Source organism: Amblyomma americanum, chromosome 1, assembly GCF_052857255.1.
Source record: "Amblyomma americanum isolate KBUSLIRL-KWMA chromosome 1, ASM5285725v1, whole genome shotgun sequence".
In the NCBI taxonomy this organism is placed as follows: domain Eukaryota; kingdom Metazoa; phylum Arthropoda; class Arachnida; order Ixodida; family Ixodidae; genus Amblyomma; species Amblyomma americanum.
In genome coordinates, this window is record NC_135497.1 from 308,459,675 (window position 1) to 308,485,879 (window position 26,205).

Consider the following 26,205-nt stretch of genomic DNA (forward strand, 5'->3'; position numbering starts at 1 on the left):
CACTGTTCCCATACCAGCCGGAAATATAAAAATAGGCTACTTTCACTCAAAATAGCCTACAAATAAAAAAGTACATATTTATTAAAGATTCACCAAAACAGAAAATTATGAAAACACAAAATAATTACATATTCATCTGGCTATATACAAGTGTGATGCAAGCTAGATGGATTCCCGCATCTCATCGATGATGGCTCGGAGCGCAACAACTTCATCGAAAACATCCTGCAGCATGGTCTGGATTTCCCCCTGCAAAAAGCATGAACAACAGAAAGATAACATGATTACTGAAGGTACTGCGCAGTATCAAACTCTTTCAAAGGGCGATATTTCAGCATTAATGCACACATGACGACTGAATTAAAGCTCCTCAGATGATTGTTTAGAGCAAGGCAAGTGCATAAGGCCTAAACAAGCGGCACCATTTTCCAGAAGAGCAAGGCCATTAGCTCAAGCAGTGCTGCTGCCACGGCTTGATGTAACTGCATTAACATATATGTGCGAATACCCCTGTAGCCAGAGGTGGGCATTCTCATGAGGGCGAGCCATTATGAAGGCGTCCTCACCCTCAGCTCATGAGGATCTGACTTGGTGAGATGAGGGAGGTTCGGCGCACGGAAATTCGTGAGGGTGAGGAAGGCAAGACGAAGTGAGGGCGATTGAGGGAAGACATGATGAGGTGAGGGCGAAGGAGGGCATGATGCATGGACTGAGTACGAGGGTGGGGCCCCAAACAGTACTCCCGGCTAACATTTCCTGCATCTGCAGGCCGTTATGGATTCCCGTTTAGAGTGCTAGTTTTTAAGGCGAAGGTTCCCGTCAGGAGGTACACGAGGCGAACACGAAAGGCGGGGAGCCGCACACCTTTTCTTCGTAGCGCTCGTGTTGTAAATAAAAAAACAAAGGAATCACGCACGAACAGCCACAGCTAGGTTTTGAAGGTCAAGGTAAAACGGCGAAGAAGCGGGAACAATAGTATTAAATAGTCGGCACACTTGGTGAATGAAGGCTTAAGGGGGGATGCGGGGCTAAAATTTTGATTTTCGGAAAAAATATGCGGTTTTTAAGTTTGTGTTGTTTTAGAGTGTTTAATGAAAAATATTCTCACGAATTTTCGTTATCTCAGTAGAAGGCGGTGGCAGGCTGTTGAAGGTGTCTATGAATGCTCTTCTCAAGACGCGGCCGCAGTGCGGGCAAAAAAACAAACGAGAAGTTAATGCCCACGTTAAAACGTTTGCTTTTCGTGATTTTTATTCACGGATGACTTTCCATCAAGAATGATTAAGGCTGCTAACGAAAAACTAAAAAAAGAAAGGCATGTGGCATATTTCTGGCCGCAGAAAGTGCAGAGTGGCTGGAAAACCGAAATAGGACCTCAGATTGCCGGAAATATACCACGCAACCATCCAGCGTTGTTTTTGCGCCATTCGAAATCGCCCCCGCTCTGGTCGTGTTCGACACGTCGTGTTCGACACTTGCAATCTGTTACCTGTTCTTCCATCTGTGAGTTTAATGCGAACAGCAGGTGGCCGGTGGTGTGACCGGATGATGCTCGCACCGAAGGCTTCAACACGGAGAAACTTTGGGAAGCGAGAACGCATCACTAAACATAGAAGCCTACACACTACTGGGCAACCACCAGCAAGTGGGCATATGCTTGTGCATTCGCCAGGCTTAAGCCTGCCAAGGGCGACTGAAGCGAACCTTTTAACCTCCGCTGTTGGTTCATCAGCTGAAGAACGCATTCGCATCACTAAGAACCGTGGAGATTACAGCAGCCGTCGCTGTACTAGAATCTAATGAGGATGCACATGGCATCAAGACGAGCGTTTGAAAAGCTTGAACTAGAAAATGGAGTCTAGACTATGAAGCACATCCAGTGAGCAACCCGTCAAAGTATTTCACGAGCAGAAAACATGGCTTGAAGCATTTCCCACAGAGCAGTGTCATGTTGAAGAGGAGGGCCCGACCTATGGAGGAGGGCACTTTAACATTTTTATATACTAAAAAAATAGCACGGTCTTCAATCTTTGAACTCATTTTTCACAGTTTGCACTTTTTCGAAAAACAGAACTGTTAGGAAATCTATCATTTCCAAACTGCATGTCCAAAAGCTGCTTTGAAGTAGTTTCTTGACTGAAACTTTCTTGACTGACACGTGGTTCTTGGTTTCGTGACTGAAACGCGTGAGTGGCCTTATCCTGCACTATAAACCGTCTAGAAGAAATAAGATCACAAACTATTAGTATATCTCACTTATTTTACAAATGATAGTTTTCCGAAGTTGACACACCTGAGCCGCCATTTTTGTTTTGATGTCCCGCACTGTTACTGCGGCAGCCGCCTGATGGGTGACCTGCAGTCATCCCGCAGCAAACGCATTCCGACAAATTCCCATGATTCTTGAGAAAAACAAGTGTTCGCCATTTGCAAGTCAGCGGTGTGCGTTGTGGTCTTGTGGGAGTATCAGTGCCATTTCACCAAGGGGAGATTACAAGTTTCATGGCCGTGTCCAAGGTCAAGGCTGTTGATGATGCGCTGGAGCATGGCAACTGTGCTGCGGCAGGCATTTCGGCGTTGACGAAATTCGAATATACTATTGGAAAATCATCGTGAGAAGCTAATGGCTACTAACAAGACTCGCTGGGCTTTCCGCAGACCCAAAACGGGCAAGTCTGTCACGTTGAGGAGGCGGTCATTTAATACACGAGGGCACTACGCAAAGATGGTTGTGCAGTATTCTTAGAAATGATACAAACAAAGGTAAACACAACTGCCAGGAAGCTGGGAATCAACACAACTGCCAGGAAGCTGGGAATCGCCGCAAAAGACTTCCGCGCTAGCTACATTTGGACGACCAGCTTCATGCGTCGAAACAGAATTTCACTGAAGCGGCGAACGTCACTGTGCCAGCAGCTCCCATCCGCATACGAAAACAAGGACATCGATTTTCATCGTTTCGTCACCAAGATCCGCGAAAAGAGCGGCTACCTCTTCTCACTAATATGGAACGCTGATCAAGCTCCGTTTACCTGCGACATGTCCTGAAACAACGGTCAATGTGAAGTGCGCTTGGAGTGTTCTCGTGACGACATCTGGTGCAGAAAACCAGTGATGCACTGTCATGCTTGCTGTGATGGCCGTTGGGCAGAAGCTGCCACCATATGCTACCGTATAAACCCGTGTAAGGGCTGCACCCAACCTTTGCACGACCCATGGGGGAATAGCCTTCGAAATGTACCCGCACGTGCACAGGAGCTTCCAGCTGCCACGAAAAAATTACGCGCGAGGCCTAGGCTCATCAACATCGTCAACTTTTTCCTCCGCCGCGAGCTCCCGCTATCCATATCGGCATTAGTATCGCCAGCTCCAGCTTTTCGCAGCCGTCAAAGGCACAGGGGTTGTGGTAGCGCGTTAGTTCACCGTAGTTGGATAGGTAGTTGTGGCTTTCGCATGCCGCCACCGAGCATAACTGTTTTAGCACGATGGGCAAGCACTTTAATAGTTACACCACAGGGAATTTGCTGTCGAACACAGCTACGTGTGGCGGTCAGGATGTTCGACGTGGCCGAGAAGTGCATCCGACGATGGTGCTACCAAAAGGATGCATTCAGGAACACAAGCTCCAAAAAACGCGCTTTCCGAGGCAAGCCGCGCAAGTTTTCCAAAATGGAAGAAAACACGGGAAGCATAGCGCGGGAGGGACGAAGATAAGACGGGTTAGTGCTTGTCCCGTCTCGTCTTCGTTCTTCCCACACTATGCTTCCAGTGTTGCAATGAATTACCAACCTCAAGGAAGAAGAGCTGTTCTGCTATGTGACGCAAGCGTGGAACAACGGCTAAACATCAACCGACATGCTGCTTGACTTCTTGTGGGATTAGCATGCACCAGAGCACAGCACCAGCTCGGAGTCTCCGCGAGTGATGACTGAACGTAGAATTAATGCCGCTCATCCCCCGATATGTGTGTTTTTGCTATAAATATTTTTTTTTCGAACATCACATGAATATTGCCGCCCCCCGAAAATTGGCCCTAGAATATGAAAAAACTACGGCCCTTACGCGCGTTTATATGGTATATTTAAATGGAAGACTGTTCCGAAGGGAAACGGTCTCCACAGAGCCCATATCCGCACTTATAAGAAAGGGTGGATGACTGCAGAACTGCTGGTCGACTGGATAACGACTGTTTGGGGAGGAACACCAGCAACGCTTCTGCTTTCCTCGCTTCTTGTTTTGGACAGCTTCAGAGGCCATCTTGTTAATAGCGTACGTGCTAAGCTTTAAGAGCTATGCACGAACATTGCAGTGATCTCGGGAGGTCTGAGTCGCTGCTACAGCCTATCGACGTGTCGCTGAACAAACTGTTCAAGGACAATATTTGAAGACTCTATAAGCAGAGTGGATGGCGGTGCGCCAACATGATTTGACGTCAAGCAGCAAAATGAGAAGACCGTCCGTGGAGGTGCCTTGCTCATGGACTGTCAAAGCATGGAGTGGTATCCCTGCGCAGGTAGTGGCCAGGAGCTTTAAGAAGACCGGCATATCCAACATGCTCGATGGAACAGAAGATGACTTTCTGTGGGACTGCGAAGATGCCCAGCGACGACTCTGCCATTTCCAACAATGAATCATGCAGCAGTGACAGTGACGATTCAGACTCTGAATAGAGTAATTATTGAATGAGAAAAATAAAAGGGCAACGCGCAGTTCACGTGATGCCTATGTAATGTGTGCGATTATTATAGGTAAGCCTTACTGAACTTATTTTTGGTTAGGATCGTGATAACTATTGTAAGAAGTCTGTAAATCGCATAGAACTTTTAGTTTATTGTGTGCCAACCTGAATGCAACGGTAGCGCAGGCAGCAGTGGTGCTATCTGATGTTAAAATGTGAAAATATTTGGCACATTTTTAGTAATTAGCCAAGGTTGTCCAAGTTGTGTCACGTAGATAGCCAGTTACATGGCCAGTTAAGTCGAGCCAGGGCCCAATTTCTTTTAGGTAACTTGACCAAGCAAATTTCTTGATAACGTGATGTTGAGTTCTTTCGGGCCCCTCTGCCTTCTGCCGAAACAACTACATTTGACATGGCTACGTTGGAGTAAAAATCCAGGTCAATTCAATCCACAGTCGGGAGTGTCTTGTTAGGGTTAAGAACTACGGAATCGTTACATATACGAAAATTGGGCAAGTTTATCCCGCATTCGTTATGCTCTCGAAGCGGGTGACATGGGTGCCGCCATCTTGACAACGCCATTTTTCCTAGCATAAGGAAGAGCACGCACGCTAAATTCGAAAAAAGCGTACGTAGCGCACACATACGTTAAACCTCGATTTGGAATAGAGTTTTGCGCATGCGCAGTACAGAGGACGCTATTTTTATAGCATTCGCTTTGCCTTTGCGTATGTCTGCGTACGGTTTTCTAAAAGTGTCTATTATGTGAGTAAATACGGTAATGCAAGCGTATTATAAGTAACCTCAACGACCCTTTTCAGGGACGCTTTAAAGGGGCCATGACATCCTATTTTCAAGCATACCCAGCCTATCGTCTTTAATCCCAACCGGTTAAATTACAATTCCCCGAATTTTCAGTTGATTCTGTGCGGTAAGTATCTTTAAAACGAATTTTTTTCGTTTCTTCTGCGAACTGCTTGCTGGTCTGGCAACTTCTCATCGCTGACGTCACGAGCGCATACACGCCAGGCATCGTCTGCTGCGAGCTGTTGAGGTGCTTGCATGCACACCGTAGATAGCGGTTGCTAGAAAAGTTTTTTTTTTTTAGCCTAGCGAAATAAAATTTATTTCCCGTGTTCTCTATTGGGAAGCATTCAACTTAGCACGCGAGCTGAGTGATCCTTGGGAAAGCGGACTTTCCCGTGGCGCCCGTTTTCCGATTGTTGAGGAAACAAATTGATGGACCCCTGCTTTATTATTTACGCTTAGAAGCATGCTGTTCGTATGTTATGAGTATGGTCTCTTTTGAGCAGTGAAGTGCTCCCGTATGTGAAAAGCGGCACGTGCCGTGCATGCCTTCGCCGATATGCGCCGTGAAAGCCGCGGCGTTTTGTTTATCTACTTGTCCGCTATTAATCGGCTCGATAATTAAACTCAAATTATGAAAAGGTTGCACTACAGTAACCTTGAGGCATGAAAGGAGCCGAGAAAAGTGCCGAGTGCGACTACTAACTCACTGCATGTACGCGTTAGTAAGTCGAACATACATTTCCTTCGAGAAATGTATCATCCCATTTGCAGGAACCAAAGCCGCTTGCAAAACCGTACGCGACTCAAATGCTTTCACTGCTCACACCGATGTATAGTCGCCGCCGTCTAAATGAGTGCTTCAAAATAATCGTACAGCATTTAGCATTTTGCTGTGCGTGCGCATTGTGCCCCAGGAGTGCGATGATTACAAGTGCAGTCCCGCGCTGAGGTAGTTTACATGGCTGTGCGCAAACAGTACTCCTCGTTCGCGTGGCATAAAACACCAGGTGGGCTATCGTTATCTTAAATATTGCGTACTCTTGCTCACAAATTGCACTTTTACTCATTCGCACACTATAATAACACTGCAATAAGCGTCGATGATGCTATATCACCTGCTTGGGAAACGCTTCGGGTAGGATGCCGGAGCTACCCGCTAATTGTATCTGCTTTCTCTTACGTCACCAAAATTTAATTTTAGATCGCTTTGGCTTGGAATACGTTCAGACATTACTTGAATTACTGAAAACAACCAGACTTGTTGTCCACAGTCGACGCCGACAGCTGCTGCCGGCTGCCTTCTGCACATGCTATGCAGACCGGGCGACATATTATATCGGCACTTCCCCCTTATTGTACTCGCGATCTGAGATGTATGCAGTCGTCGCATTGAGGGCACTGTAGCCAAAACTACTCTGGACAGCTATTTGCAGGCGCTAAAATTTGCGAATTCGCTCTCCGAAATCGCCGAAATCGCACATACAAATCCTGCGTACTCGCCAGTCCTCGTCACGAAAGAGCCGGCGGTCCACTGTTGACTGTAATTCAAGAATATGGCATGTTCCTCTGATTAGTAAGAAAGTGTGAATATGTGATATACAGCCGCTCGTTTCGATTTTTTCGATGCGGATATGGTACACAAGCGCAGTTGTTCCGGCCGTCGCCTAACCAGGCGTGAAGCTTTCGCTCGGCCGCACAAGCCCAGGCGACAGCGACGAGCGGTACCGTTGTGCGGCGTTTGCTGCCCGTGTCGCTTGCCTCGCCGATCGGTTCTATGCGCAGGCACCGATTGAAAGCACATCTTCGCTGGCCCAGGCACATCGCGTTTGTCGCCGTGGCTAGCATGAGGTCCACTAAGTTTTAAAATTCTTACGTTGATACAATCTAATACCAACTTGTACTCTACCACACTCTTCTGGTTCCCACTAAGCTAATTCTTACCTTTACTACGATACGCGCTTCTTGATCGTGCTGGCGTCGTCGTCGGTCTAGCGTGACAGACCAGTGCGTCAGTTAAGGCATTTGCATACCGAACAGCCCACCGACCTCGATCACCGTCGCATCGGCCTATAGTGTGACTGGACCCTACCTATACCGAAGAAAAACTGCGTTACTGTTATTGTCGCTTTTGCGGCACCAGTCAGTCATATATGGGGTACGACTGCTACTTCTATCGCCTGCGAAAGTACAGGGGGGAATGAGACCTCGCTGCGCATATTGCAGCAACGAGAGCAGACGACGTTGCTCCGTGCATGTGCTAGTGACGTCACAACAGCGTTCAATATGGCGGTCGCTGCCAGACCAGGGCAGCCAAATTTCGGAAACTGAATCATAAGGTCTGGTATTAATTACTGAAGAATAAAACTGCAATATTAAGAACAACCATGTCATGGCCCCTTTAAGTCCACCTTCTTGTGAAAGTGTCAACAGAATTCTACTCATGCTATCAAGGTTATCTCCTCGTCTACTGCTTTGTCTCTCATCATCTTCCGCACACATCTGGGCCCAGAGTCCGTTCAGATGTATGTACCTCTGCTCTGGGCTCAACGTGGGCACATAGAAGTAACTGCTGGCAACCCCTGCAGCCCGAGCATGGAGAGAAACAGACCCCTCCACATTCAATCTTGCAGGCACGGCCAGGGTTGAAGAGGCAGGGGGCACCCACCATGAACGTGCATTGTATGAGGCTCAGCTGAATGTGCACGTGTCGTAGGTGGGCGTCCAGGTGGCGAATCCGTTCATTGATCGTGTCCTCCAGCCGACGCACCAGGGCTTCCTGTACGGATCCACAAAAGCAGTCACAGGGTGCACAGCACTTTCCCCGCAGTGCTGCACCACTCTTCCTAGATTGCCACCTCAGCCACAAGGAAACAGTCTATTCTTGAAGTTTCCTTGTTACACAAGTAAAAAGCTCATCACAAGACGAAATCTGTGCTAGAGTTTTCATGCCTGTGACATGTATAAAAGCGTGAGGCATTAAAATGCTGTTTTTATTTACAGATAATGAGGTTGGTTACCCGAGTAATACAGGAACACCGTGGAGCATGGTGCACTGTTGAAACTATTTTTTTCTCTCTGTGATATCCTACAATTGAACCTTTATTATAGCGAACATTGTTTTATGGTATTTAATGTCCCAGAGCGACTCAGGCTATGAGAGATGCCATTGTCAACGGCTCCGCACAATTCCGACCACCTACGGTTGCTTAATGTGCACCGACATCAACAGTATACGGGCCTCTAGCATTCTCGCCTCCATTGAAATGCATCTGCAACGGCCGGGATCGAACCTGCTTCATTCGAGTCAACAGCCCAGCATGATAACCACTGAGCCACCAAGGCGGCCATTATAGCGAACGAGTGCTTTGCAAGCGCTTTGTGGCCTCTCACCGGCAGGTAGGCTCAGCAGCTCTCGCCAGGCGTCCATCAGACAGGCTTCGATTCTTAGTGGCCTTCTCGGGAGTCATAGGTGCAGAGCTGCTCGAAGCGGATTCCACCCTGACTGAGTGATGGCTCTGCGATGCTTCACTGCCGTTGACCACAAGAGGTGCCTCCAATGCAATGTCTGCCCGAGGGAGGAATGGGAGCACAGCATCAAGTCTAAGAGAAAATGCAGCATGCCCTCCTCACTGAGGGAAGAACTTTATAAACAAACTAATAAAACCGGGCTATGGACACAGGAGAGAATAACACATAGGACATTGTGTGTCCTTTTCTTCGCTGTCCTGTGCCCCTGTATAAACACCTGTAAAGGCCGCACCCGTGTATGGGCAGCACCTTGTTTTCCAGGAGGAAGTATTAAAAATGTCCATGTGAGGGCCGCACTCAGCTTTTCACAACCTACGTGGGAATAGCCTTCGAAATGCATGCGCTGTGGCCTCCGCAATCAGCTTCGGCTGCGAGCAACGGTTCGCTTTATCGCGGAGGCGATGCATACGCACAGGAGCTTCCAGGTGCCGCCCACGGATAGCACCTGAGGCCGCGTCATCATCAACTTTTTCCGCCGAAGCAAGCTCCCGCTATCCATATCGGCATCAGTATCACCAGCTCCAGCCTTTTGTGGCTGTCAAAGGATCGGAACTTATGGCAGCGTGTTAGTTAACCATAGTTATGGATTCGCATGCCACCACCGAGCATAACTGTTTAGCACGATGGGCAAGCACTAGTAACTACACCGCAGGGAATTTTCTGTCGAACACGGCAAGCGTGCGGCATGCAGGAATTCGACATGGCCGAGGAGTGCGCCCGACTATGCTGCAACCAAAAAGATGCATTGAGAAACAAAAGCTGCAAAAAGCGCGCTTTCCGAGGCAAGCCTTGCAAGTTTCCCGAACTGGAAGAAGAGCTGCTCTGCTAAGTGATGGAAGCGCGGAACAACGCCAGCGCGTTGACAGCAGACATGCTGAGAGACTTCTAGTGGGATGAGCATGCACAAGAGCACATCACTAGCTCGGAGTCCTAAGACTCTGCGAGTGACGACTCAATGTAGAATGAATGCCGTTCATCCCCCGCTTGGTGCCTTTTCAATTAAAACAAATTTTTCTTATGCGCAATGCCTGTATAGGACACACCCCGAAAATTGGCACTCAAATTCGAAAAAGAAAGTGAGGACATTACACATGTTTATATGGCAACAATGCAAACCTAACTCGCCCAATCTGCCGTTATTTATAAAAGAGTACCACTCAACCATCACAGGCAAACTGACTACAGTAAACGCTCATTAATTCTAACTCTATTAATTCGAACCGACGCCCGGGCCCCGGCACAGCCCTCTGTATTTCAATGGGGGAAAACTCCCGATAATTCGAACAAGGCGGCATTGCTTCGATTAATTCGTACTACAAGCCCCTGGCTGACACTGCTCCTTGTAGGAAGAAGTTGACCCATAGCAAGTACAACGCGCTGCAAATTTACTAGAGACCTAAAACAATGGAAAAAAAAAGCCGAGCGCACGAAGCTGGTGGAGCCCGTGCTCTGGCACATGCTGAAGCAGGTTTTCGCTGCCACACTCGCTTGCACCACCAATGCTTCGGCGCAAGCCGTTCCAGGTTTCATTGTGCTGCGATCGCTGGTCATGTGGTGTACACAACACAGTACGGCTATAGACAAGAGTCGCGGGCGTAGGCAAAAATGCAGATGCCTACACTGTGTCAAGCGACGCTGCCTTCGAAACCAACTTGCGTATGCTAATATTTCAAACCGTGCGCATCGCTTGTGGTTAGGAACATTTTTGTTGATGCTCAGAGAGTAGTTGTGTACTTTGTCAACCTGTTCTACAGATGGATTTAGACGGTGGAGCTCTGCATCGGGTGCTAATCCGCTCCTATTTAGAAAAAAGGGACGGCAGGCGAAAGTTCGAGTTATGGGGAGAAACTAATCGTCCGAATTCTCAACCTCTGCGCCGATACAGCACACCCAATTGCTAGTGGAAGATATGGGACGACATGATGCACGACGCGAAGGAGCATTTTTTACATAACGAACATTGTGATGTGCTTCCTATTTTCGCCGTGCCGCTTCACACCGGAGGCCGCGGCAAATGCAATCAGATAGCTGCACAAGTGAATGCACAGCCGTTTACCTCCACTTTTAAACAGAATTTACACTCGCTCTGCTAAGCTATAAACAATTTTGCTTCTCATTTTAGAATTTACACTCATATGTGCGCATTCCGCTTGATCATAGTTGCTTTCGGTGCAGTATTTGTTGTGTTTGCCAGGTTCTGATCGACCTACAGTGGAAAAATTCAAATAATTTGGGAAATAACATTTCACGAATTTACCGGGATCTTAGCTTCGTTGGACAAGTGTTGAAAAAACGCACTTGTTGAAGGTCGTGAAAATGAAAACAGCAAAACTGCACGTCGTGCCTGCTACAGGCCTGAGTCCGGTGCTGCTTCAAACGCTGTGAACGCTGCAGGCGACTGGCAGCAGCTTTTTACCTTCTTTTGCGCATCAGAATATAGCCCCTGCATCTGAAAATAGCCCCTTTCAGCATCTGAAAATAGCCCCTTGCGTTCAACTTACGGTTACAAGCACACGGAATATTGTGCCCAAACTTATGCTGAGAGCCCAATAGAATGAGGAAGAGTTGCAGGCGTTACTTGATCCATGCGCTGTTTGCAATCCAACGGAGAAGCAACAATGTGGACTGAGAGACACGAACCAAATGATTAGATTCCAACGTAGAAACGCGATGGTAGCCGCAAAGGCGATCAGTCGCCGAACTTACACTGCTCCTTGGCCCCTGCCCGTCGCTTTCGCGCCTATCTGACTGCAGTAACTTGTAGAAACGTATTCTGCTTCCTTTCTTGTGCATTACTGCTCAACGAACAGAGACACCATTTATCGGCACGCTGTGAATTTTGCCCAAAAACATGCAAGCGCGGCAAACCTAATGCGGCGGGCCAGCCCCGCCTTTTGCCTACACAACAAAAGTCACTGCTTACGCCAGTGCCTCCGCAGCTCCTTGATGTCACGTCCTGACGCTTGTCTATAGTTAATTGTAGTACGGCGGTTCGGGTGCCACCTTCGTGCTTTTTGTTGGTACCTCGAGCTTCGTGGACAGCAGTGCGGAGACATTGGAGCCCTTGAGTGATGCCGGTATAATTGAGGCTGCATGCTGTCAGCAGATGCCACAGGGCTCACGTGCGGTGAGCACAGCCGATAGTGATGAGTCCGACTGCGGCGACAAGCCACGCTTTCGCTGTGTGTAGCTTTTTTGTTTGGTTAGGCGCTCTACATGCGCCTCGCACCGCTGCTGCGACCAGAAATGTCGCAGGGCCTCATTGGGTGCTGCCACAGGGGAAGCACATGTGGCTTGTACAGATCAAACAAGTGAATAAACATCAATACAGACGTGAATGAATGAACCCCTTATAAGGCCCAAGTTAGATGCATGTCTCACATGCATACAAATGTTAAATTTGTACTCAGAATGACTTGAAATCGAAAATCAGTTTTAAGCAATTTTGACAAACGGTTTTGCAGAAAAAAAGGGGTACACATTTGTACCAATGACTTTGTAGAAATACCTGAAATGTCGTATATATTCATACCTCAGTCTTATCAACGGATAAGAAAGCTTGAAATAGAATCAAGAAGTATTATGAGGCAGATGACACATGGAAAAGGCTCAAAAGCTAAATAACTTCCAATTTTATTTTTCCTGCCAGTATGGGCCGCAGTACCATATACTGCCGATTATAAGTCTACCCCAACTTGTGACTCCCCCTGGGCAAAAAATGATTGCAGTTTAGCTCAGCTAAGCAGGGTTTAATGAAATCGTCCCGACAACGTAGACTGCTCCAGCTGACTCACTAAGTGCATAGCGAGAACTGCAATGCGAAAGGTGCGAGAGCGACGCCGGCTTTTCTTTCCAGCAAACGTCGAGTCAAGTGCGTTAGTCATGTTGCCACAGCTGCCAAGGCGGCGGTCAGCGAAGGCACGGCGCGCGCTTGGAGCTGCGGCGAGTGATGTGGCAAGTCACGTGGCTGCCGCACTTCCACCGCTCCTCTATTTGAAGGACGAAATGTGGCGCCAATGGCGTTGGCTTGACTAAGCCAGTAAAGCTTTCGCTTTTCAAAAAAGTGACTCCGAATATAGGTGTACACTGCCTCACCCTACAACCCTAGCTCGACAATAACTTTATTCAGAACACAAGGTCACGCAAGGAAACGTTTATATGCCCACGAGACATCTCTTACGACTTGTCACTGCTGGTGAGGACACAGTCGTGGCCATCGCCTTCCTGCGAGCGATTGGTGCTGGCTGTCAGAAGCGGCACAGAGATGCCGCATATTAAAAACGCTGCACAGACCATGTCGACTGACAGTCCGCAGCAAGCGCAGTTGACCCACTGTGCCGCTTCGCTCAAAAGAACACGCTTCAGCCGCCCTGTCGGTGTCTTAGGGTTTTCCTGTTGGACGCACCGATGCGGTCAGAGAATGATGACCAGGTCACATTCAGCGTCCGCTACCGCTTTTTTCAAACGTTTGATGGGTGATTAGCATTGCAACCGGATGCCTGCACCACACAAGGCGAAACCATTCGAGGAAAGTTTCGTCATTTAAAAAAAACATCAAACAGCATGATAACTTTAGGTGTAACTTTCGTTGGCCGGCATCATTTTCCTCTTGAACAGAAGAAAGGGCAGTAGCTTGTGCCTGTAAAGCCGCGCTTCACCGACGCATACTTTTTTATTCCTTTAACTTGCGGTCACTGCGGACCTCCGGCCTACGGGCAGAGCCCTCAGTGAAGCTCCGAGCGCCCCCCACTCGCGTGTCCCCCGCAAGCAGTGGCAAAGACGCAGGAGCCACTGTCTGCTTGACAGCACAGCTGTGATGGCCGAAGGCTCCTGGCTTTGTTAAGCGCACCAAGAAAGCATGCGAGACGCACACAATGAGCACGTGGCACTGCTTGGTATTAGGCAGCATTCCTACGGCAGCAGATCCCAATGCTGCGCGTCTGCGCAAACATTCGAACCGCCTCACGTTCCGCGATGGGATCTTTTTTTCTGCTGGCATTCTCTATGGCGCCGATGCGTTGCGGGCCTCCGCCATCTGACATTCCTGCGACGAGCCAGTGGGTTAGCAGTCCCGCCAATTAGCTGAAAAAAAAAATCTTTTCATCCTTCGAGAGGCGACACGCGGGTGCGGCAGCCAGTGATAAGGGCGAGAACTCCCATAGGGAGAGGGTTTTCAGAATGTTTTTGTTATGCGCTTATTTTTCTATTTAGCCAAGCCCTGGACTTGAAGTTCGGCCCAACCTTCAGGGGCGGTGGCTACCTTCATTGGTTACAGAAGCTTAGGGCGGGCCTCGAAATATGACCGCCCTAATTTCTTTGTGAAAGCTTTAAAACTGCATGTAAAATCATTGGAGAGCAGTCCTGTCTAGTTGAGCTAGAAGCTCCGTGGAGTGGCACGAAATTCTACAGGCCTAGACTTAAATCTCGTGTCGATGAGTAAGGTCTTGTCGAGTTTCTCTGTGTGAGATCTTTTAAGTTACAGTTAGTTTGTGTGACTGTGTGACTCAACTTGTAACGCAGTTTGCCCTTGTGCATCCTGTAGATATATTTTCTCTGTCTCCATCATCTGGCATCAATCATCGCGTGCTCCTTCAACATCATCGAATTCACCTTTGGAGGGGTCCTGTGCCCCTCCGAAGAAACGCAAATAACCATCTTGAATTTACTGTGCCCCTCTGCAGTGCAGCACAACATGACCACAAAACAGTTGTGCATGTTACCTGTGATCAGTAGGCGAACATGGAGCCCCCCTTCCCCGGGCACTGTCCTCTTACTGGGCATGCAACTAGCCCAGCTTTCCGCCTTTATGCAAATCAGACCAGGGTCTGGTCGACATTCCCGATTTCACGAAGGAGGAACAAATGTTTTGCCCTCACGTCACTCACGTAGCACAGAAACGTGTGTCGTTACCTTTCGTATGCTTCAAGCAACTTTCGGCATACGGTGAGCCTCAGGCTCAGGCCATTTCGTTCCATGAAACCTGTCACCCATTTCATGACACCTTAAACTCGAAACGTGGGATGCACATTTCCTCCGTGGCAGTGTGTGAATTCACTTCAATGTGGTCGCAGTAAACACTAACACTCCGTCGTGAACTCACTTTTGAACCACATCCTCAATAGCAGGGTATCATCCGAAATTCAATCCACTTAAAGAACGACGTGTAGCAGCACATGCAAAGATCTTGCTTCTTTGTTTTCTTCCCTCATGCACTTTCCTGACACATCAAACTTCTACCCTGCAGAGGCGTTGCTTTCCCACTCGGCATAGAGGATTGCTTGTCGCTGTAGCAATACAAAGCCACGCTATTATGTTGCAGAGGTTGAGGTGGCATCTTGGTGTCCGCCGGGCAGAGATGAGCCACGCACGACACAGCTAGTGACTGTCACCTCGGCGAAGTAAAGTGTACAAATGGCACAAAGGCATACAAACACGCAAGAAAACGCCTCCGCGTGCATGTGACTTGTCACATGGGTTACAGTATTTACTCACGTAATTTGCGCACCCCTAATTTATTTCCCGTGTTTATTAAAAAAGTACTCTTACGCGCACATTTTGCACTCCCGGCTGCGCCATACCACCAGCATGCATTTAGGTGTGCGCAAGGCAGGATTGGGAATACTGACACGGCCGCATCGCCGTGTACTTCAGGAAACCTCCAATGACAACAATCGAAACTACCGAACTACTGGTTGTTCTGTTTGCCACTAGTCAACCGGCCCTATACTAATGTGCCATTTTATTGCCTATTATCTCCATCTGACTCCGACTGCTGACTTTGCGCATTTGTTATTGCGAAATCATTAGATAGCTCACTTTTAAGGTCACGTCAGCAAAAAAGCGTCTGCAAGAAATGGCGCCATGCGACGTCACGAGCCGACGAGTCAACTGATGAAGATGATGACATCACATAATTAATGCTAATTACACACACCTAAATAATGTTAATGTATTTAGGTAGCACCAAAACTAATTAGTCATATAGTAATGACATATGAGTGTGACATCATAGCAAGTCACGTATGTGGCGATGTAAATCTGATGTAACACGAAGCCCCCACCCACCCCCAATACATGAAAACGTAGATGAAATCTCAGCGATGGCATCACTGCCTGACATAAATATGGTCACAGTTTTGCCGACTACATTCGCATCAAAATTTTTAGCAACTGTTTGTCGTACCATAAGGCGTCAGAACATTTTCCTTTGCCTATAGCTTACACCTTTTAATCAACTTGGAGGCTAGCTTGCAACACGGGTTCGAACCAATGACATATGCAGCTTCAGTTGTATGCTTTAAGCTACGCTTGAGGTGTCCACTGACATGTAGAGATCTGAGAACTACTGCACCCTTTCCTTTCCTCAAAAGCCTTTCCTTTCCACAGAACACATGCTTTCGCATTCCTCCACGTAAGCCGACTTAAGTGCCCTCAGAATTTTTGCTTTGAACTACGAATTTCTGCTCAAATTCCTGTTTTTTGAGCAAACTCAATTTCGCATCGCCTCTGAAACTTATTACGTAATTATGCAAGCACCGGGCAAGACAACCACGGCTCGATCAGCACTACATTTGACCTCGCACATGTGTCAATGCGTCAGCGTACAGGCAGACTCCAATTATAAATCTGCCCCCTACCTTAGGAGGGTCACTGTTCGAAAAAGTGTCGGCTTATATAATCGGCCATATACGGTAAAGCCTCGGACTTCCATGGAGTGAAAAATATCGTTCAAATTATCAGAATGTCAAATCGCATCCAAATGTCGTTCGCATGAAAATAAAATTTAGCTGGTGAAAACCACGGCAATGGTCATCTTTTAATACGACAACTGCTTGACAGCTGCAATTATTCGCGTTTCAGTCCAATGCTTTACTTCATGCATGCTATAGGGAGTGCCGGAACCAGAACTGCTTCATAATGGGAAGGCTATCCGCGGCTTCTTTCAGGGTGCGATGCGGTAGCGCTGGAGCTCCTTTGCATGTGGCACCACATAAGAGGGGGCTCCACTGCACCAACTGCAAACCGCACGTGTCAAGCGCGGAGTTTCGGTCCACTGGAAGAACGAAAACACCTCGCGACGAGTGGCCGCAAGGGAAGCGCCACTGGCACCGGAGTGGAAAGAAGTCTTCGAAAAACAAACAAAAGAAAAAGATCACCAACACTGCTGTCATTCTAAACGGTGAGCTTGACTGGCTAATTAGTACGCGCGACTGATAGTCATCTTCCCCGCATGCTGGCAGCAAAGATACAGAACTGAAACTGCGCCACCGGCCTCTCTTTCGGCCTATCGATGGGAGGCATGGAGATCGTCAACAAGCCCACCATCATGCACATATCAGAGGGGCACGGGTAACAATGTCTTATGCAGTGCAGGCCCGCAAACGAATATTTTGACGGTCGCTTGTCCAGCAGATCATTCCTAGAGCCCACAGAATTAGAATTAGAGCCTCGCCGATCGTACACTTTGGGAGCCCGTCTGTATTAACCGATACCAGCCTCAAGGCATCAAAATTAACGAGCCTCTGACACCATAGGCTTACATGGGCGTTTGACGCGAATCCGGCCGCAGTCAGATTCAACCGAATTTCCTAATTAAGACTGGTCCAACTAGCAGGGCCTTACTGGAAAAAATAACACTAAGGAGGCCTATCCGCGGGGAAGAAAAACACGCTGAATGGTTTGTCCGATTGTTTGGTAATACAGCATGCAAAAGTATCGCACTCATGGTGCACCTTTGTCAGTGGGCCAGCCCTTGAAGCAGGTGGGACAACAAAGGTCTCACTGTCCTACAAAGGACAGAAATTAAAAAGCAACCGATGGTGAATGCTGAGCGGGCACAGTGACAAGCAACGTACCTGCTTCTGCAGTTGCTGCTGAAGCTGCTGCTGCCCGAATGTCCTCCTCGCATGGTGACGCCATCGGCGACTTCCGAAAGTAGGGCCCCGTTGACAGGGGCAAGGAATAGTTTGCCAGCACCGGCATGAAGTCACTCAGCCCTATTGAACAGGGGGAAAAAAGAAAAGTAAGCCTCCATACTTCTGGCCCTGTGTATCTGATTTTTTACACCTGCGTGCACAAACAAATGCAGAAAAAAGACTCATTTTAAGAGCTCGCAGTTTTTTAAACGTTTTTAAAACCCGGCCGCTCTGAGCGGCTGAAATTTTGGCATGAAGGCAACTGGCAAGTGAACGCCGCTGTTGAGAGGGCTTCACTATCCATCAAACAATTCAACTGATACACCAATATATAAAAAAATACTGCAATGATCAGGTCGTTGCCAGAGAGTCGTTGTCAGAGCAAAGGTGGAATGTATTAAACCTCAATGCAACCAAGCATGCATTCTAGTTTTCGTAACTCCTGATTCATAGAACACCATGTATTTTTAGCGTCAATATAAAATATGGCATAAAATCTAGTACCTGACTTGAAACTAACGAGACGAAAATTTGTCTGTGGCCTCAGTTGGCTCAGCCGAGTGTAAACGTGAAAGTCGGCGCCGGCCAGCTAGAGGCTGTAGAGCACGTAAGCAGATTGAAATGTGACGATCATACTGGCAAGCACACCACCTGCCGCACTATATGGGGCAGTACGAGCAAAGCTTGCATGAGCATCAATACAGCCAGTAAAGGCAGCCTGAAGCTCTCGTTATCTAGCCCATAACTGGCACAGATTTTGGCCAAAATCTTGTCCAAAATTAGTGCTCCGTAATTATCACATTTAAAGACTCCCAAAGCTCGATAAAAGGACTGAAAGGGTCGGAGCCATCGGCACAACCATCATCTGTGAAGCCTGGCTCTCACTTCACATCCAACAACCTTGCTTCCCACTCTGACAACGCGTGCAAACACGCAATGACACACTCTCACTTACGGTGGAAAAGCTAGGCACAGGGCAGACTTAATTATATTTCATTGCTTGTTCATTGAAGGATACCAGATACCACGGCAGCAGGGGCCGTGGGAACACTGCTTGATCACGTCTACAGTATCGTTACAGCCACGTGTACTATCGAGGGAATCTACTCTCACCGATAGCCCAGTGCTAAGGGGTCATCAGAACGCCTCCACACCGAGAGGCTGCCGACGCATGCTCCGTTTTGGATGCAAGTCGCCGATCGCCACCGCAGGGGACCCAGAGCCGATTGTGACGAATGCTGCTCTTCCGTCGCTGGATATAAACCCCAGCGCAAGGCCGAAGACGACATTTTGGCGGAAGCAGTGCCGTGGGCGGAACACTGCTTGATCACGTCTACTGTACCGTTACAGGTTGGCGACAAATTCTTTCTCTTTAACCCGCTGTAAATTCCACGTTGCTACTGTTGCCCCTGCTGCTGCCAAGTGCCTTACCATGACTCCCACTGTTGAGTGTAGTGAATGTGAACTGCTCATAGCCGATCCCAATGTGTCTCTTGTATTATGTGTGAACCTGAGTACCATACAGGTAAATGTGCTCCCGTATCCGAATCAACTCTGAAATCGAAAGGCGAATCATATAGAAAAAATTGGAAGTGTACAAAGTGCAATTTTCTCAGTTCGGTTCAGCAACTGTGTCATTTGATGCGACATGTATTGAACCGAAATTTCAATTCCGTCAAATTTTTCTTTGTGTGGCATCAGAACATCGAGCTTCTCATTCATTGCTAGAAGCATCGCCCAGACAATTCGAAGGTTAGGCTCATTTTCAGGCTTATCAAGTTGTTGGGAACGAGATTTCACCCCTTTGGAGGGCACATCAGCAGTAAACTCGAGAAAGGGAAAACACAACTCACTATAATGCCATATATTTCAACAGTATAAGCTGTCACTTCAACCTATGAAATAAACTTGAAATGAAATAGCCCCTGTTTTCCCGTAATTCCTGTATGGCCGCTAAATTGCTGCAATTCCTGTGTTATGATTATATATATATATATATATATATATATATATATATATATATATATATATATATATATATATATATATATATTTGAATCCGCTTACCCTAGTCGCTTTGTCCACAATATTCAGAAGCGGATCTTGCAGCCGGAAACACAAAGCAACAAGACATTCCAGGCGCGTGCTGCCATTCCTTACGTGCAGAGAATCAGCGAAGCACTATCCCGCGTGTTTTCAAAATATGACATGCGCATTGCCCACATCCCGACCAGCAAGCTCCGTAACCAGCTCGTGAACGTGAAAGATAAACTGCCGATTGAAGCATTTCCAGGTGTCATCTACCAGATCCCATGTGCTGATTGCCCCCAGGTTTACGTTGGCGAAACAGGAAAGTTCTCCAGAAGGCTTAACGACCACAAACGTGACGTCAGAAATAATAATCACACGACGAACGCCATTGCCGAGCATGTGCAAGAGCATACTCATACGATTGACAGGGACCACGCCACTGTCATCGCGAAGGAAAGGATCGTGTCATCTCGGCGGCTGATGGTATCTCTAATCATACAATCGACACCAGCTACCATGAACCGGGTGCAAGGAACCATGCCACCCATCTACGCACGCTCCTTGCGCCACGTGTTACGTATATATGTCGCGACAATTTCTTGTACCGCTCAGTGATCAAGGAACCCGTACGAGGATCCGAAACGTCTTTGAATTTCTTGACATGGTCAGTGACCGCATTCCTTTTTTTTTGTTATAATGGAGTAATCGCTCATAGACATCCACCCGAGTGCAGCCATAGGGCTACAAAGGAAAGCTAAACAGCTTTCTCAGAAACTTCGTAGTTAAAGAAAAATTCGTCTTGGTACGGTCTACTCCACCTTGGGGGATTCCCCTATAACATTTGGTCGACACAGTTCCCCCTTCGAGTTATTGATAAATTCGCTCTCGCCCTACCATACGTTTGCCGTCCCGGTTAGCTCAATTGGTAGAGCGACTGCTCGGCTGAAGTGGTGGTCCCGGGTTCGAACCCCGGACCAGGACGAATTTTTCTTTAACTACGAAGTCCCTGAGAAAGCTGTTTAGCTTTCCTTTGTATCCTTATGGCGGCGATCGAGTGAATGTCAATTGGTGAGTACTCCCTTCTGCAAATCTGCTCCACCTTGGAGGATTCCCCTAAAACATTTGACACACTTTCATGTGTTTCCTCGGATATAACGAACTTTCCTGTGTCAACCTCGGATATGGTGAACGTTTGGCTGCAAACGCGTTCAAATTATCCGCTGAGTATCGCCTAAAAGTTTCTCTTGTTAGGCATTAGTAGGAGCTGTAACTGTCTCCATTTGCCATGGTTGACAATAGCACACTTTCCACTGACGTGCCGTCATCTATTTCGTCTCATCATACCGCACACACTTGCCTGCAGCACGCGGACGGAGCACCGTCCTGTGCGCTATATAATTTACGAGTGGCCTATGGATCGCAAAAGTATCCTATCATGCCTTCGCTTTAGTACGGCCTACTGTTCATGCCTCCAATGATTTGTCTAGACCGCTCGCTGACGATAAAACGTCCCAGTTTCCCACCGGAGTGCTGTTTGAGCGCTTCGTAAAGTGTGTGGAGCAGTGCGCACATTGAACTGAGAGCGCAAGCTTCAATCAGCTTTGTTCTCGACGCCATGTCGGCACTCTCAGTCACGGATGCCGACACAGGACCGCCGGAAAGTGCTGAGAGCGCATTTCGCGTATTCTAGTGTACTACACACCTGGCAATGCTATGCCGAAAAAACTGTTCTTCTAAATCGGAAAGCCTATTTTTAAAAATTGTGTAAAATCGTAGCTGAGGCACCCTGTACGTCGGCGCTATGCAACCTTGTCTCAGAATATGCTCAAGACGCTGCTCGCGCGTTGCGAGTGTAATGTTGACCGTTATATCGGACGCCTTTAGCACACCGTGTACCGTTTTACCGTTGCCGTTCTCACACTCTAAACATCAAATGAGAAAAAACGGACTAAAGTGTGCCCTAGCTCACTCCCATTACGGGGCAGGGTATGCTGTCCAAGCCGTGGGGTAGATTTATGTCACTAAATATAGGAAACATTTACGGTTGGAAACGGAAACATATTTCCTCTTCCAAACATGTGCGAAGTTCTAGCAGTTAGAAAGATTTTAACCTAGGTTTTAACCTCACGTATTCGCTACTTAGAAGACCCCCGGTTCCGCGTTTAAAAGGCTGCTCCTGTTGCTGCGTCAAGTTACTACGCTTTGCAGTGGGAATATGGGGAACCTGCGCTGTCAAGGTGGCACTGCAATTGTTCCATTCGGCGACTCAAAATTGCTTTTCTCAGCCGCTTGGGCCTCTGCAAACGCGAGAACACATTCTGCGCTCATATATATCGTCGGACACCTGAACCGCGCCGTAAGGGAAGGGATAAAGGAGGAAGTGAAAGAAGAAAGGAATAAAGGGGTACCTCCACTACGGCACCCCTTTCTTCCTTTCTTCTTTAACTCCCTTCTTTATCCCTTCCCTTACGGCGCGGTTCAGGTGTCCAACGATATATATGAGACAGATACTGCGCCATTTCCTTTCCCCAAAAAACCAATTACAATTATAATTATAATAATAATAAGATACCCGCGTTTGGCTGACAGCATTTATTGCCTAGCTTCTCTCGGCGTAGACCAGATAGCTGACGCACGGCACGTGCGCCTTCGACAGAGCGCGGAGGCTCACGATAATAAGCGCCTGAAGGTGGCACGGAAAAGTACTAATAGTACTATCCAAAACTGTTTGCTCTTCTCGCTAGGCAGTGTGTTATGGTGATGCAATCGGCACCGCAAACTTCAGCGCATGTTCCCCTTACCTCCATTGCCAGCAGTAAACATGCCGTGTAATTAGTGATCGAAACCTGCTCCCGAAGTTGGGCAGCATGCCCTGCCCCTAAAAAGGGGTGCACTAGGGGACAGCTTGCTCCCGTTTTACTGCCATATAGGCGTATTCGTGTTTAGAGTGCGCAGTATCGGGAGCCCGCCTACCGCCAGTGCGCATGCGCTTGTCGCCTTGAGCACACTGCAGGTACCCGCCAGCTGCGCCCACTCCTGCCGCATCGGAGCCAATCAGCGCCTGCGCATTCGCGGTGGGCGGGCTCCTGGTGCTCCGGTAATGGTAACGGTAATACGGTACATGGTACGCACGTCCTTCCGCATGCGATGCCCCGTCGCAAAGTGTAAAAAGCATAGCTGGTCTTATGCTTTGTCATGGAGCTCTACCGTGCTGGCGGACAGGAAACATGCCGGCGGCCACGTCTTGCATTGCCAGCCAGAATCAAGTGCACATTTGAACATTTCAAACCGAACTTCAGGACGCATTGTTTCGCCATTCTGATTTGTGCTTGCAATTAAAGGCGCGTGCGAAGTCACGTTCATCAAGCGGTAATGCGCCAATGCCGTAATAAACACACGCGTAATATCGGCTGAATGGTGCTCCTATTTGAATTAATTCGGCCCGGTAGTACCCCTCTTCTAGACCGAAAGAAAGGCCTGTTCTTGCTCTGGTACTGGCCTTAGGAATATTTTTGAGGTCATGCACGTATAAAATCACAGCATATATAAAATCACAAAGTGAAAAAGGGAGGGAAAACCTCAGCATACTTTGCCAACGTTTCGACACGAGGACTTGCCTTCCTCTGGGCAAAGCGTTCATCACTGGCGGGTTTTAAATAGAATCATCCCTCCGAGGAGGAAGGCCCGGTGAGGGAGAGGAGGTTGTGAAGTGAGAAGGATGTTAGGATGGGGAGGGTGAATCTTAAACAGGCATGATGGCTGTTAAACATTATTGACCGGTTGACCTGCAAAGCTGAAAAAAAAGGCCAGCTCAGAAGAAAATCTATCTGCTGAGCTCTCCACGCTCCACACCCCCGGATTCCTTTCTGGTGAGCTGGCCTTTTTTTTCAGAGATTTGCAGGTCAACCGGTTAACCACCTTTAGTAGCCATCACGCCTGTACACTCCCCCTCCTAACACCTTTCCCACTTCACACCCTCCTCTCCCCCTAACCGGGCCTTCCTCCTCGGTGGAATGACCCTACTTAAGCCCCGCCAATGATGAACGCTTTGCCCAGAGGAAGGCAAGCCCCTTTGTCCAAGCGTTGGCAAGCACCCAGAGGTTTTCCCCTCCCTTGTTCACTCTGTGATGATCAAAAACCAACTGACCAACCTCTCTCTACCATGGACTGCATGTATAAAATATATTTTTCTCAGCTTTTTCCTCACTTTCCGCCTACCGATAATTCTGGAGCTCAACATTTACAAAGCCTCGTAAATTTATTCCGGCATCGCCTTGAGGTAGCCTTCGTCGATAAACATTCCGATACGTGACGCTGTTATGTGCAGGTAGAAGCATGCATGAAAGGAAAGACGCGAGGCCATGGCGATGAGGGCTAATCGCGCATGTTTGCGGCTGTTCCAACATCTGAAGGCACACCCGGTCGCAAGCGCGATGACACATGCCTCAAATTTTAGCGCAAAGAAAATATGAGCTAGGCTTTCAGTTCTGAAATCCGCATACGCAAAAAAAAAACGAGTACTCTGGCGTGCATAACTGTCACACTGATTTCTAAAGCAGTCGTTGAGCACGGACCCCAGGGCGGCCTCGATTATTTATAACAGCCACAGGCCACAAATCAACACGTATTGCCATAGAAAAGCGTGTTCCCTGTCATATTGCTTGTACCTGCACTATAAGCAAAAAAAACTAGTGGCGTCTTGTGGGGTCGACATCATGAAGCCACCATTCCACATCCTTCAAATCGGCAAAATCTAAGGGCAGACAGCTTTTGCTTGTTCGCGTTCTTTACTTCCGGCGTTCTTGAAGTGATGCTCTGAATCAAGGTAACTTTTTGAGCATCGTCAAGGGGCTGTTTCGAGAATTCTGAGCCAAGTTATGGATGGGCGCTCCTTGTGGCGCGAAGCTGGCGTCACTGAAAGGTGCAGTCTTTTTTTGCGTTATGTATTCCTGCTGCACAAAGGTGGTGGAACCCAAGAACTCACGCGAAGAGAAGCATTCCGTTACAATGGGCACGAGACATGGTACACAACTAGCAAGCGACACTGCTGACAAGTTGCCCTAGCTGGCCTGAAAGTGTCTCCAGAAACAGGGAGAAGTAGCTTCAACAGCATAGTATATCAAGGCGACGGGGCAAAACAGCCTTGTACATCCCAGGAGCCGTCTTTGCGTGTGAAAAAAAGGCAAACTTTTATGAAAGTGTGCTGAGATTTCGGCGAAAGGTAAAAAACAAGGAGTGGCCGAAACAAATCAGAAACCCGGAGCCTCAAAGCGCAACGGCATTCGTATGGCACCCGGTCCACCAAGGTGGATCAGTGGGCACTGCGCTGCTGCTGAGAACAAGGTAGCGGTTCCGCTCCTGGCCGCAGCGGCCGGCCACATTTCGATGAAGGCTAAATAAAAATTTACGCGCGCTGAGATTTCAGTCCACGCGACATAACCTCGGAGAATCAGGATTCGGGGCCGTCCACTGCAGCGTAACATCTTTCTCCTAGGATCTGCCTTGGCACGAAAAATTCACTGTTTTTTTTTTAAAAGGCTTATTCTAAATTGCGTTTGACCACGAATGCTCGTGAATAGGCGACGACGCCACCTGCAGAAGGCGTTTAAAGGCGACATACCCTACGAACAAACGCCAATGTCTCGGATTCGGCATCCGCGTGTTAGACACACAAATGCCTAGTAACGAAACGAAATTGGCGCCCGGCAAACACGCCTTCCCCATTTCCGCGTGAGGCAATGACCACTGACGCGGTGCCCAAAGTGACTGGGGCTCTCAGTCGGGCTTGCGCCCAAATTCGTCGCAGCGGGCTCACAAATTCTAACAAACAAATTTAGAGCTAAGGAGCCTCTGTGCCGAATAGGCGGTCGTCGTGGCACAAGAGCAATAGCAGACGCGAAGGCCTGGGGAAAATTCCACGGCCGCCCGCTGGTCATCGAAGAGGCGCGCGCCACGTAGGCCTAACCGTGGGCGGGCGGTGCCCGGCAAACCCATCTCTCGGGAAACGAATCCGACGCCAACCGTGACGTATGCGGCCTGCGTGAGTAGGGAAAGGCGGGAGGCCCTACCTGAGGACAGCTGACGAGAGGGAGCCAGCAGGGGCAGCCAGGCGAGCCGTGTGGACCGAGGGAGCGGAGGCAGCCCAGGAGCGTGCGGGATGACAGCGAAGCTCGGTCTGCCGATGATCGCGTCCTTTTCTTTCCTTTACGCCTCGGGTGCTGCGCTCGTGCTCCCCTTGCCACG

At 48.4% G+C, this 26,205-nt stretch overlaps 1 protein-coding gene across 1 annotated transcript; it reads right to left on the minus strand.

The window, feature by feature from the left end:
- LOC144098486 (uncharacterized) lies at nt 1–26,205 on the minus strand. Its single transcript, XM_077631176.1, has 5 exons — nt 26,031–26,205; nt 17,872–18,012; nt 8,879–9,053; nt 8,154–8,264; nt 1–249 (listed from the first exon to the last, which is right to left on the minus strand). The coding sequence occupies exons 2-4, from the start codon at nt 17,996–17,998 to the stop codon at nt 8,177–8,179; spliced, it is 390 nt and encodes a 129-aa protein (XP_077487302.1). The 5' UTR covers nt 17,999–18,012; nt 26,031–26,205; the 3' UTR covers nt 1–249; nt 8,154–8,176.

Bases quoted from the DNA above. Each gene is read 5' to 3' on its own strand.
- LOC144098486 (XM_077631176.1), bottom strand. From the start codon at position 17,998: ATGCCGGTGCTGGCAAACTATTCCTTGCCCCTGTCAACGGGGCCCTAC. The intron at 9,054-17,871 runs GTACGTTGCTTG...TCCCTCGGGCAG, and splicing joins AGCAGCAACTGCAGAAGCAG to ACATTGCATTGGAGGCACCT. The intron at 8,265-8,878 runs GTGAGAGGCCAC...GGATCCGTACAG, and splicing joins GCTGCTGAGCCTACCTGCCG to GAAGCCCTGGTGCGTCGGCT.